A 14,557-nucleotide genomic window follows, 5' to 3' on the forward strand; every position below is an offset into this window, starting at 1 on the left:
TGAGACAAGCATGCTAAAAAGATATCTCTTTCGTTTCAATGTAAACTGTGTTTTGTTTTTGTACTGCTAAAGCACAATAGAGTGAAGAGCACACTCTGCTGGTCAGAAGCACCATTTACACTAAAAGCTTTTTAACACTGTGATATGAGTACTGAAAAATAAACCAAATTATATGACATAATTATATGACTTGAGGTGCTGCTCCGTACTAGGCTGCTACTTGATATTTTTTTCATCCTGTGTATTAAGTTATATAGCTAAAATGCTACATTATCATGTTTAAATATCAATCTACATACTCTATACAACACTTTCTCTCCTGAAAGACATTTTAAAGTATTGTTCAAAAGTCTTTACCTTGGGTTTTTCATCCAGTATTTGCTGACGAATCTCCTTATGTTTTTCTACCAGTTTCTCCTGTCTTTTACTCTGAGCATCTTCTAGCTGTAAGAAAACAGCAGAGAATCCTGTTTCAAAAACTACGTATTCTCCCGTTCCCACACCTTCACTGGCAGAACTTTTATTACGTTATTTTGCTCTAACTTTTACTGTATGAGATGTGCAAGATGGATTGTGCTCCCAGAAGAAAAGTATTTGCATCCTAGAGTCCTAAACAGACATGCTGATCAATTTTAGGCCTCATTTAATACAGCACTCAAGCATGTGCCTGACTCCAACAAGAACTGAGCATAGTGATCCTGCTCAGAAGGGGGGTTGGACTAGATGATATTCAGAGGTCCCCGACAACCTCAGCCATTCTGTGATTCTGTGATATTTAATTTGCTAATTCTTTATGCTAATTCCTGAACCAAGGAACCTGTGAGCAAAAATAGGACAACATTTGAATTGAACTCTTCTGCACTGAAATTAAGAGTAAATTCGATAGTGGCAAAAATTTTATAATAATTCCCCAAAACAAAGTATTGTGGTGAGCACTTTCACCATGGCATAAACTATGTATAGCTACAGAAATACCAACACCTGAAGTGAATTTCTTTGACTTGACTTGTATTTATAGAACTCCCAGAATGCTTTTTTGTTTTCTGTTAACTGTACAAATGTATTTATGGTTAAATTTTACTCTAAGATTGTTTATAGACTTTAAGAGTTTCTTATGAAATCTTTACATTCATGAAACACCAAGCACACACACACAATTAAAAAATCCTCAGTATTTAAAAAACATCATAGAGTACATGTTTCATGAAAAAACACAGGATATTCAAAGATAAAATCACAACTTTATTAAAATATGTTCCCATTACTATCTCCCACTCCCAAACACTAACACTTAACAAGATCTGTCTGAAATTCCAGTTTTTCTTTTAGTGGAATATCAATAGGAGCCCACACTGCATCTTTTAAAAATCTGCACTTGTGGAGTCTTTACACAGAAGCTTGGAATCTGTTGTGTAAAATGACCTAAAACATGAAAGCTGACATTTTATATCCCAAAATGAAAAATAAACATATGGCCTGACGTACCCTTTTTATGTACTGTACCACCTCCTGGATATATGATCGAATCATTTCAGTCTTCTCTCTGGGGAGAAGCAATCAACAAATTATTGTAGTCAATAAGATCATACCAATACATTTTAATCCTTCCCAACTCCCTACAGAATGAGTAAGGCAATGTTTTGAACTTATGGATCAGCCTAACTTAACATTTAGTGGCTTCCTGGATGTGCTTTTTACAACAGGTGGCATCGTTGCCATATGAAGGGTTCTGATTTCCCCGTACCACAACAACTCCTCTGCTCTTTCATGCTAGTCTTTTCCCACAGGGTATTGTCACATCTTCAAAGTGATGGCAGCATTCCTTAGGGCCCAAATGTCAGCCTAGGAGAGCACACAACCGTCAGTAGGTGCACACTGCCACGTTGTGGCACTTACATATTACTGAAATTATCTCTGTCTGTGTAGATGATGCTGGGAACATCTCAGAGATGATGGCAAAACTCCAACAAAGGGCTCAACTTCAGTCCTCAGCTTTGCTGTGTAAACTACAGAAAGCTGAACTTGGAAGAAGTACTCAAAGTGGCTCAGTGAGACAGCTATTAGGTAACTTTTGGTCAAATGACAAGATGCCTCAAAGGAATAAATGCACATAAAATTACATTCTGTGGATGCTGGAGTTGACCAGATTCAGGGCAGTACTCTAAAATCTAATTGCCTAAGAACAGTGAATTGCAAGCTACTGAGGTGGCATTAAAATCTGATGGTTTTTGGTAGTTACACAATCCCTGGGCACAGGTAGAATTAGAAAACTTAAGCAAGAACAATATGACATTCTCTGTTGTTTTTTTTTTTTTTCTTTTTTTTTTTTCTTTTTTTCCAAATTTTCATAAGAAAAGCTTTAAATAAACAACAGCCTAGCATGGATGACTCAAGTGGGATTTTACAGAAGGTCTCACAACTCCCTGTTCCACTGCAAAAGTGAGGACAAACTGCATCACTTGATAGAAGAAAGCTGAGTTTCCCATTTTGTTCCCATCTTACCTTTCCCAAGGGTTTTCTGAAAAGCCTGGCAAAAGAAAGCCCTTGGGAAAGATGAGGAAAAAATAGAAACAAAAATGAATTTTTACTTGTCTGTTCCTGAGCCTTTCTCACTAGCATCTCATTTACCTCTCAGCCAGCAAATCATTTCCTATTGCAATTGATTTTACTGCTATTTTTGTAATGACTATTTTTTTCTAATACATTTTATCAGCCCTTACCATATTATTTCTCCCCTTTTCATAATAAATTATTCTAATTTTGTTATCTTTTTTTTTTTTTTTTTTTTTTTTTTTACGATGTTTATACGTTTCTTAAATTATCTGATGCAGTTCATTGTGTGAGTGTGTGACCCTCTTTCAGTGTTGCCAAACAAACAGATTGTATGGAGAGGCTCCAAAATTTATATACATCTTTTTACCCAACATAATCATGTCTTACTCACATAGTAAAATTCAGATATGAAGGATTTTGTTGTTGTTATTTCTCCTGTATTTTAACTGTTCTTAAGTGTTACTAAAATAAAGACTGGTATAAAAAGATATCCCAGCAAACAGTGAAAGATTAAAATGTTCCATTTTCTTTTCGAGCTGCTTGTGAAAACAAATGAAGAAGGAAAAACAAACCTAGACACTGTGCCTTTGGGCACTTGCATAACTCCATAACTTTGTATTGTCTGGTTGTGCATAAATGAAATTAATATTACTGTCCCTGTTCACAGAAACGGCACCCACAGAGCTCAGTTCTCCTTTCTTTTCCACCAGAAGTAACTGTACACTGAATTAAATTGTTACTGGAGGAGAGTCAGTAGCACAGCATCTGAGCGGAATTTATCACAAAAGTAGAGCAAACCTTCCAGTGTGTTGCTGCTATTTCTTTTAGACAGCAGCTTTAACAGAGTTAAGAAGAAAAGATAACTCACAACTAAAAAAAAAAAAGTTACAGTGAAATCAAACCCTGCAGGAATTGAAGTTACTAAGTCTATTTATAGCCATACATAAAAGAATAGCATTTGGATTAACAGCGTCTTGGTGAATCATTGTCATGACACTCATAGGCATGTCCCCATACATCCCCATCAGCACCTTTGCAGCTGACCCAGACTATCAATGCTTGCAGAACAGGAGATTAGATTTGTCCCAGGAAATTAAATTAGTATCAGCAGAAGTAAGAAGGACTCCACTGCTCTGGTGAGGTATTACAGTCTGACTAAAAGCTGCCTTGTATTTAGGGTTGAGACCCTTCTTTGATTTTCCAGTTGTGAAAAATGTCTCTCTTCACAACATATAAGGATATAGATCAAGGGATACACTTACTCTTCCATTTGATTTTTATCCTTGGATTTTGCTTCTGTGATCTTCTCCTGCCTCTTCTTGTCCATTTTTTTCTTCAACTCTTTCTTTTCTCTAAAGTGTAAAAAAAAAAAAAAAAAAAAAAAAAAAAAAAAAAGGCAAGTTCAAAATGTATCTAAATGAAAAACGCCACAAGGAGATGTAATCAATTATAAGGGGAATAGCACCTTACTTTTCACATGTTTCTTTCAGTTTCTTTAGCTGGCTGTTCTGACATTCCTCTGCTACATCTGTCAACTTCTGAATAAGCTAAAAAAAGAATTCCAAGAAACAGAAATATGCATTTTCAGCAAAACATCAAACATTCATCTAAGTTTCCTCAAACATCCATGTTAAACATGTGAAACTGTTAAACCATTCCCTGATTAATTATCTATGATCAAAAGCAAGTAAACATTCTCATTAGTGCAAACACATTCTTAACTTGCGGACTCCAGGCAGACTTGTCTAAGTCCAACTTACATAGAAACTATGACTTCTCTGTACATCAAGGTGATGTACTCTGAGAAAATTAAATGTAAAATCAAAAGATTTTTCTTAGATTTTACTCTTGCTATAAATGAGAATATCTGTGATAATTCATAAATGATCACAAACTGAACTTGTGCAATATGAATTACAAGCTGAATTCTTGTTCACTTCAAGGTTCTCTGTGAGTGCTGAAAACATTCCTCTTGCACAGAGTACTATTACATGGAGCAGCCTGGATTTCAGTGTGGTCAGGTGGACAAACATTCATGCATGATAGCTAAGAAAGTTAAGCTGTATCCTGATCACACATCACTGGATTCAGAATATCATAGTTGTTGGTGTGAAATTTCATGTGCTGTGCTGGGTCCAATCTTATTTGAGCTGAAGCTGTTAACAAAACCATGCTTGTAGTTGTGATGCTGACGGATGAGGATGCATGGACTGGGCCTCTGTTCAAGTTCAACGAATGGTGAATTAAAGTGGGAAATGGGGCCAATTTCATTTGATCGTGCCTATGGTTTAAGCTGGATTCTATTAAATAATCTTCTCAGGATGATGAACAAGAAAATGGATAATAATGCCTAGCTAGGCTCATCCAGCTTTTCTTTCCTTAGATAAAAGAAGAAAAATACTAAGAATAGGCTCTCCTCTGAAAGAAATCAGAAACAATCTCTCCTCTGCAAGGCAAATTTTATGTGGAACAAATCTTAATTCCAGCATAACTCAGAAGGAAAACTGTCTGAATGTTCTGTGTTAAAAAATGAATTTATCATGACACTACCTAACTGGACAAAGCACAAAATGGGACTTGGCTTTGGGAAAAGCCATTTCCTATTTTGGAATGAGAAATTAACTTACAACATCATCCCAACTATGTGGGTCCGCAGCGTTTTGTTCTTATAAAAAGTAAAATCCCTGAGATGCAGCCAACAATTGTTACTGTACCCCTGCGGCACAGGTAACCGTGTCCACGTACTCCTGCTGGAGCTGCTCCTGCTGCGTAACACTGATATGGTTCACGTACAACTGATGATAAACAGCACCGCTTGGGAGCCGCAGTTCTGTGCTACGATCCATGGGAATGAATTTGTGAAAAGGCCTTGCTGGGCGATTTAAATTCATATCACTCTTCTGCCCTGCTTTTTGGATGGCAGGACAGAACAGACAAATCACTTCAGACACCAGCAATGAGGTAAAACATCATATAATAGAAAAAAATTGTGAGACAGGATTGTCTGGAGTTGAGAAACAGTTTGCACTCCCATAACACCCTTTTAAAAATGTTCTCTTCTGCCTGAGAACATCCATCAGCATCAGCTGCCATCTGCCCAAGCTCCTCTATTGCAGCTCAGAGGGCTATGATCTTGCTGCAGTTGTCAGCCAAACTCCAGCTGTAAAAACAAAGTAGCTGGGACTGATGCATGCAAACTATTTCTTCACCATACACAGATTATGTCCTGCATCCCCTTAAAGCATTCGTCTGCAGTAGGAACGCCGTTTGGCAAAACTCTGTGCCCTGGGGAATGTTTGAAGCTATTTTCATTTATTTATTTTCATGCTGTTTGAATTTATTTCCAGTTAATACTGCCTACTTGAGTATTGTACATTTAAGTGGCAGAACAAAATGGGAACATCAACTAAAAGCTGCAGAAAACTTAGACATATGTAACTAGAGGTAAGGACTCAATGCTGTAGTGTTAATAATAAATCTGTTGCCTTTCTGCCTTCTATCCAAAGCCCTCCAAGTATGTTAGAAGTGTTAGTGACAAAGTGGCACAACAACCCCTTGAAGTAGCAGTGGACCACATGGGAATCAAGATATGAAATGGACTCCAACTGCAAGGAAGCCCCACTTCGTTCTAACATCACACTGCTTTCATTACTAACCCAGAGACCACTAAAGAAAAGCAGATGCCATAAACGTACCAGCTTAATGTGCTCTCGTTTCTGGTACTTTTCACTGTAATACTGTTCCTGTCGGAGATTTAGCAGCTGCTGTTGCTGCTTCTCCTTCAGCTCGACTAGCTTCTGGGTCATTTCAGAGTCGAGTGCAGCTAATTCTTGTTCAATAGTTGAAGAACTGTGGTCTGGGCTGCCTGTTTCAGATCTGCAAAGACACACACACACACACACCAGCTCCAAGTCACTAGGTATGCATGCTCTGCCCCGTATTTAAACCCTGTTTTTAAGGTAGCTGGTTACATGTAGTCCATCAAATAAGTTTCTCGGCACCGCATATACAGGAAGAAGATGATTTTAACTATGGCAAATCCACTAATTTAATCTTAGCAAAGAAAACAGTGCTAATTGTTTTCTAATGGGATATGTATTACTTTTAAACCTCGTATTACAAACCTGCCATGTGGGTGGAACAGGACTTAGTATAAATGAGCTATAAATGAAACTGCCAGGATTTCCTATAAACATGTGCCCATAGAACTTATTTCTCTACTTCCAGGCACATAACTTGAATTTCAGAGCTTCCTAGTCCTCAGCAAAAATGGTAAATGCTAAGTATTTTGGAAACAGAGTCATCCTTGCATATGCTTAGCAATAAATTTAAGAGCATAACTTTACATCTGCATTTATAAAAAGCTTAAAATGGTTAGGAACATCCCTTTATTTGGTATTTTCTCCCCCCTTCAGGAAATGCCATGCATAGCACACACACAAGAAAGTGCTCTATGTATGGACTCCTGACTTCAGGAGGAAACTTAACTTCCCAGTGGGGAATAAACCTCAGAAAGGCAACACATAGGAACAAAGAAAAAATATAAGAAAAAGGCTAAAAAGCAAACACCGAGGACTAGGATTTATTTTTATTTTTTTCCTTAAAATATAAGGAAGGATAGATGTAATGGTAATGGGAGACACGATGACACTGCTCAACGAAAAAATAAACAAAAAATTGCAAAAGCAGTATCACTCTCAGGCCAACTGTAAACTAAACCCAAGAAAAATGTTTTTAAAAAAATATGATTATGCTGTGTCTCTGCTTGGCTGCCATGTTTACTGCTGTACTCAGGTGTTAAATCAGTTGCCTGGGAAACCTCAGGAACAGTGCATGAGATGGACAAGACAGCAAAACCTTGAGCAGAGAGGACTGACTGAGAAAAATGAATTTTCTATTCAGAAATTTGCAAAGATTACAATGCAGAGAAAATGCTGCACTGGCTGCCTGTCTTTTCTCACTCAGGTTCAACTTTGCAGCTGCTGTCAATTAGCATAACTTCAACCAAATAACGTGAATCTGCTTTCATCAGGCTGAGGATACACACCAAGGTAGCCTATTTGTATCTCTTGTATTATTGTTGTATTTGAATATTCTGCTATGATGTTAAGTGGTATCAGTGTGACAGGTGAGAGTAATTTACATACAGAGCCACAAGACAGCATTAAAGAATATTAAAGTCAGCAAATTATGCCATTATGCTATACGTTTTAAAGTTGACATCTCTTGTATTTTTGGCAAAAAGAAATAAGGCTAAAACAGTAACACTCTGTTAAGGGACATGATCATTAAATAAAAACTTCAGAACTACACCAGCAAAATATCTGTGTTTGTGTTCACTAAAGTTCAACTGTCCCATAGACATTGGCTTTACTGAATCTTTGCCCCATTTTAGACATGGGCATGAAACACTGATTGCTTCTGATCAGAGACAACACATTTTAATGACAATCTGACGCAGAGACTTTGCACTTACAGGTAAATAGCCTCGGTAATAATTTAAAATGGTGAAAATTGCCTTTTCCCTTGGGATGCAGTATTCTATTAAAAGTCTTCTGCTTGAGATAATATGTACTTGCAAGTTTGAAAAGGCCTTAATATGTACTCCTGCTCCTTAAAAATTCAGCAACAGATTTTTTAACCTTCAGATTTCTCAGTATCTTCACATGAAACTTCACATCTCTGAAATCACTGTGACAGCTCCCCGTAACAGAATACAGTGTTTTACTGCATAATATCATGAATGATTTATGGTCAGATCATAACAAAATAAAAAACCCAAATCCTTTTTAGTTAAAGAAAGATGAGTCATTTATTCAGTTTGTTCTACTTAAATTTGAATAGAAGATGCTAGAGAAAAAGAGGAACAAAATATCATACTGTTTTGTCTGCCACTATCTGTCACACACACTTATGATGGAAAATACAATGAATAAAATATCACTGTGTATGCAGCTGACAACCAGTCATTAAGGGGTTTTAACAAATTCAAGTGTAGAACCCAGAGGCCTGAAAACTGGCAACAGTTAAGGCCACCTGAACATACATATTTTATGAGTACTAAGCTCTTACTAAGCCAAAAGACATTCTGTCATTGGCCAAACATAAATGAGTAAGCTCCTTCCCAGGGACAAGATATGGCCTGAATCTTGGTCACTTACAATTAGAGGTACTATCAACAAGGGTAGTAGCTAGAGCTTGCTCACACCTTTTTTCTCCAATGGTCTCCTACCAAAAGAGTATCCAGTTGTTTTTTTTAATGCTCATTCAACATCTTCATGTTCAAGACCTGCATCTATATCAATTTTATGCAAAAGTTAAAAGGCTTTTGTGGTTATCTAATTACTTTAAAGAAATAGATTATGTTAGAATTAGAAAGCCGCTCTAATGGGAGAAGGAAAAATTTAGGAGGGTACTCATTAATGATAATTATTATTCAGTTTTAATAGTATTAGACACTGATTGTACCTACATGTGCATACGTTTTGCCAAGAGTTAAGAAAGTTCTTTAGTAATGTAAAGCTCCTTACCATATGAATAACATGAAAAATGTGGAAAGATTAACAAGACCCAACAGTGTTTGCATTTCAAACTGGTAATTGCAAATGCAACTCTCTTTTGTTACCTGAACAAATAATAAAAATGATATCAGCAAACACAAAGAGATGAGCTACAGTGCAATGCAAGACTGAGAAAGAGACGTAGCACAGAAGGGATGTGCATGCAGGGGCAAAGCCAGTCAATCATTAAGAGATTCCCAAGCGGTGTGAATCAATTATCATTTAAACTACAGTCAGATGTTAATAACTGGCAGGTATTTCTTTCACCTAACTACACATGTGATGTTTTTTTAGTGTAGTATGAGTTTTCTTTCTAGGGCTCTAACTTGTAGACAATGGTCTCCATCCAAAAATTCAGAATATCCATTCTAATCACAAATAACATGAGGACTAGATATTGTTTCTGTTTTGAAACTGGAATCTTGCTCCACCACCAGGCAGCACACTGTGGTGGCCCAAAGGGAACCGCTGCTCAATATGGGCAATATGACTATGTGTGCTGGCTGCAAAACTTTCTCCTTGCTTGAAAAAGGTGCTACATTATGATGTGTGGGGCAAGTTTTCAATGAACTGACACCCCTTCTCCTAAAGGAGGTCAAGCATGTGAGACAGTGGGGTGCTCTGATAAAATGTGCTGCAGTTGACCTGAGTAGGAAACTAAAATACTTTATCCAGATAGGGTTTCAGTTCTTTGATGCCTCAGTCTGATTCCTGAACTGCCCCTAGTATGTAGGGAAAGCCCAATCTCACTGCTTGTGATTAAGTTTACTGCCTAACCATTGGCTCATGTTGCCAGTATAGCTGAAGCACCTACTACCCACAACAGAGGACTACAGGAAGTCCCAAGATAAATACTGTATGAATTTGTTTACAGGAAAAGAGGTATAAAATTGTGAATGACTTATCTGGCTTCTAGCAGAGAATCAGTGTATCATAGAGAGGGCCTTTTTTTTTCTGCTGATTTCCATGTCAAAACACCTGACTTCATTTTATCTAGGAATATTTCAACTTTTGATTTTCTTCCCCTGAGATCTAATGTCACCTCCATTAATTGTCTATCATAAAAGAAGTAAATATATCTGATGTCAAAGACAGGAAAGCTGCATTTAACATACTTTTTCTTACTGTCTCTTTTTGCTGTTTTTTCTAAAACTGCTCTTCGTCGCAGGTAGTCATTTTGGATTTCATTATACTTTGCAGTGTGCTCTTTGATAAGATCAGTGGTTTTCTTGTGGTGCCTCTTTACAAGGTCCTTCATTTCCTTGTAGTGCTTCTTCTGAAGCTTTACAAACGACTTCTGTTGTTTTAGCTCCTCAATAGTCTGTGCTTCCACTTCTACAATGATAATAACAAAAGCCACTTCAATTTTCTAATAACATATGATTTCAATCAGAGAAATCAAAACCAGCAGGAATGAAACAAAGCATGCTTTCTTACTGCTGGTAAGTGAAATGTGTTAGCTTAAGCTAACCAAGTAGACTTCTCTGAAAATAAGCTAACTAGATTGAAAACACCGTGGCAAATTTAATTAAGAGTAGGAAATGAGTCAAAAATTTAGAACAGCAGTATGTCCAGCAAAATAAAAAACATACTTTTTTTTTCCCCTCAAACCCTTTCAGATGCAAAAGATTCATATCAGCCTGACATATAACATCATCACCTTACAAAGGTATGGTCACTGTTCTTTTTTGTAAGCACTACGTCAACACTTCAGGTCTTCCTTCTCTCTGGATGGGCTACTTAACATATTAATGCCTAAAACCCCTTTACAAACAGCATTGCAGCACCTGCTCCTCTGCTTTGACCTGCGCACTGGCTGGAAGCAGCTGTCTCAGTACCATCATGGCTATCCAACAGATTTCACTTCTCCTGTGATGCACCAGGAGGGTGATGGACAGCTGTCTGCCAGTCTGGCAAGGCATCAGAAGCTAAATGCCAAGAACTGTACTCCAGAGCTGTCACTGAGAATAGCAGCTATCTGAGGATGTCCTGCTTGGTGAACCAAGCTCAGAGTTCAAGCTTGGTGTCTGCTAGTCTGACCTGCATAAGCTCACCCCAAATCAGCAACTGCAACAAAAAAAGGTGACGGGCCAGACTGAAGACACCTTCCCAGATCTCACAACAGATTGAGTATATAGAAATGTTGGAAAATGACTTGAAAATAATGAGTTAGGAGATTTGCAATCTAAAATATGTCTCCAAGCTGAAGGATGTGACTCCCAGCTGCACAGCAGGACTCTATCTGACAGGCCAGTTTGCTTAATGCAACAGAATAATTTCAGTTTTGTATGAGTGATAGGAAGGATACAAGGCTAATGGAGATAAAATCATTTCACCACTAATCATAAGAGTAATAGCACATTTAGCTTCTGTTCTGAGCATAATGCTGTTTTTTGTCTGCATTAGATGTAAACATTGTGCCTATGAGAATGCAATAATAGAATAATGTTTAAAAATTCCATGTTGGCACCTGATGGTGATCTCATGAAGCATGTGTTCAAACATTGAATAACTTCTTAGCTGAGGAAGAAGATATGGTAAGTGTATTTTCTATGAGTTATTGCAGTCACAATCATTCAAACAAATGTTTAAGTCAGATGGCCCATTTCATTAAAAATACATGTATATTTCCATTGACAAAAAAGTGTATCCTTTATATAATGTAAGCTGTATATTTAATACCTGTGAGGACACTCTGAATAAGATCTTCTGTCTTTGCAGGTGCTTTTACCGAACCTAGAGGTAAAAGAGACGACCGATATAAATTCTTTTAAAACAACCACCATTCCTGTGCCACTAGACTGCATATTTAAACATGGCATGTGACGCAGGATACATGCTGAAACAAGCATTTATTAATCATTTGAGAAAACACATCTTGAATAGAAGAGAAGCAACACAAAACAACACCAATCCTGTGAACTAACACAAAAAGGTAATCTAAAAACCCTCCTGAGCATCCTTGTTTTACTTATGAGTTGGGTGCCATTGAATTCACTGATATGACTCACATGAGTCATTTAAGTGGTGGTAATAGGCTGATGGTTAGTACAACTGACCTATATTATGATGACAGTGCAAAATATCTGTACACAAGATGAGTCCAGCTCCTTGGAAGTCAGATGGATCATGCCTATGAAGACTACATTCATTAAATTATATACAATGTGATTTAACAAGCATTTATTATAGGAGATACATCAATGTGGAATACGTAAGTATGAAAACCTGTATTTTGTGCATGGAATAAGATGTAACTACTTGCATAAATATAGCATATTTGTAAAAACAATTTAAAGAAATTCCTTCACTTGCAATCACAAAAAAGCACTAGCAAACTTTCTTGCTTGCAATGAACTTCAATTCCACCACAAAACCAACTCTTAAATACAAGGTACTTGTATGACTGAAGAGTGGCCCCTAACAGCAGGGTGGGAAAATGTCCACCCATTATATAAAAAACAAGTAAACAAACAAACAAGAAAACACCAAAGACCCTTTGTTCTCGAAATGCAAAGCACGTGAAAAATGATCTACATTTCTTTTGAAAAGACGGTGTCTTCTTTTATTGTTTTGCTTGTGTTGTTTGTGTGGTTATTGTTATGTTTGTTTTTTGTTTTTACCTGGTGTTGGTTGGCTATGGACAACCTGAGTTGCTGGTTTCGGTGTAAGAGAGGCAATGCAATTTACTCCATTTTCTGCTGGTGTTGGCCTAGGTTCATTGTTAGCTTCAGATGGTGCATCTCCATGGTCCACCTGAAAATATGAAATGATTTACATTACTCTCTCCAATTAACAGAATTGAAAATTTCCAGATGTGATTTACCCTATTTTTCAATAATATTATGTAGATGTTACACATAAATCATTCTAATAGGGAAAAAAAGGTATCTTTAAGAGACCCAGTAATCCAGGTAGTTCATTTTTGCAGGGCAAATTTCAGGAAGAAATAGAGCATGTATTATTCTGCAGAAGTATTTTCATTTTAAGTTGATATAACTCATCAGGGACATTTTTCAGTACAGTATGTATTAGTTGCACCAGATGTGAAATCTGTATTTTCTTGAAAAGTATTGTTGTCTGCCATAAAACCTTTCTAGATGTAATGTAGAAGGTGGCAAGAAAACGCTACTCAGATCCCTGCTGTGAGCAAAATGTGAATACAAAATTACTTTTAAATTTCTTACAAACACAGTACTATCATTATTCACTGTTCTTACAGCACAGAGACATACTTCTGATTCCCAAGATCTTACATTCTTGTAATTACACTCCAAGGATAATATGTAAACAGTACCTCCATCCTGCTGCATAAATACTTCTGTGGTATCCAAATATTTAAGCATTTTCTACAATCTTTTCTTTCTTTCCAGTTTCCCAAAAGCTCAGGCTTACTATGCATTGAACATCTTGTAATTTTCCTTGTGGCCAACAATTTGTAAATGACAAGCAAGCACCCAGTGCTTAGTAAACAGAAGGTCATTGAAAGCAATTTTTATTTTGAAATGGCCAAGCCCCCCTTCTTGCTGTCCCTGCAAGGGGCCAGTTGCCATGGTGTCTCAGGGTAGTCTTGGATTTGTTCCTTCAGCTGCTCCCATTTCACTCTTTGATGGTAATCACATTACATGCAGAGGAAGGATACCACAGTTGTTTTTTTTTTTTTTTTCCCTTGATTACTCTACACTAGCAAAATATCAGCCTGCACTGCATCAATAGAAGCAAAATACATTTTGATCTATTTTGTGCTGCTCCTGCTGCTGATTTCCTTCATCTTGGTCTTGACAACGTAGTCTAAATTGCAAAAGGATTTCCGTCTCAACAGCCTATTTCTACCAAAATTATAGGAGGGAGATACCCTAGTCAGAAACATGATGCAATTGAAAACCAATGCCAAAAACTTTATTTATCTCAAGTGGGAATTACTGCAATAAAACAATGAAGAACATGACCTAGCCAATGTTTATGACAGTAGAACAATGTGCCTGGCAAAAGCTGTAGCTGTGACCAACGCTTAGAGACATGGGTATCCCCCTTGATTCCCCTTAAAATATATTCCTCACAGGATGCTATTCATTAGTTAGATATAAAATAAAAATACTATACAGATCATCAACACTTAATAGAATCCCTATTTTCTAACAAGTTACTGCGCCAAAAGTCATTGCTTGGAAAATGGGTATTATCTTCTTTGTGACTAGTTTGTATGTGGTATGAAATGCTGCATCACGGATTGTTGAGAAGCTATTAATATAGCCTGTCGGTTCTGGACACAAAACATCTGTTTCCAGAAACTAAAGCAGAAATGCGAGACAGGATCAGGAAGTGAATAAAGAGTTATTTTCACTGCATCAAGCAATCTAATCTCATTAAAAAGCACTTTCTTTTCTCATAATTCATCACACAGAATGCTAAAGCAAACATGATTTTCCCTTAGTGGAGAATAT

General features: G+C 37.0%; 1 protein-coding gene across 3 annotated transcripts in view; it reads right to left on the bottom strand.

Moving 5' to 3' along the window:
• Positions 1 to 14,557, bottom strand: part of PLCB1 (phospholipase C beta 1) — a 373,718-nt gene that overhangs the window by 62,203 nt on the left and 296,958 nt on the right. For 2 of the 3 annotated variants that reach the window (XM_082757582.1, XM_082757583.1), the window contains exons 24-31: positions 12,737 to 12,869; positions 11,796 to 11,849; positions 10,229 to 10,448; positions 6,249 to 6,429; positions 4,024 to 4,100; positions 3,816 to 3,905; positions 1,486 to 1,543; positions 358 to 444 (exon numbers count right to left, since the gene is read on the bottom strand). In XM_082757582.1, the coding sequence (XP_082613708.1) occupies positions 358 to 444; positions 1,486 to 1,543; positions 3,816 to 3,905; positions 4,024 to 4,100; positions 6,249 to 6,429; positions 10,229 to 10,448; positions 11,796 to 11,849; positions 12,737 to 12,869 (900 nt within the window). Of the gene's footprint in view, positions 1 to 357; positions 445 to 1,485; positions 1,544 to 3,815; positions 3,906 to 4,023; positions 4,101 to 6,248; positions 6,430 to 10,228; positions 10,449 to 11,795; positions 11,850 to 12,736; positions 12,870 to 14,557 lie in introns of those variants that run through there. The other variant, XM_082757584.1, reaches the window with a different exon arrangement.

The sequence above is a fragment of the Aythya marila genome (assembly GCF_965140915.1).
Source record: "Aythya marila genome assembly, chromosome: 3".
NCBI lineage: Eukaryota > Metazoa > Chordata > Aves > Anseriformes > Anatidae > Aythya > Aythya marila.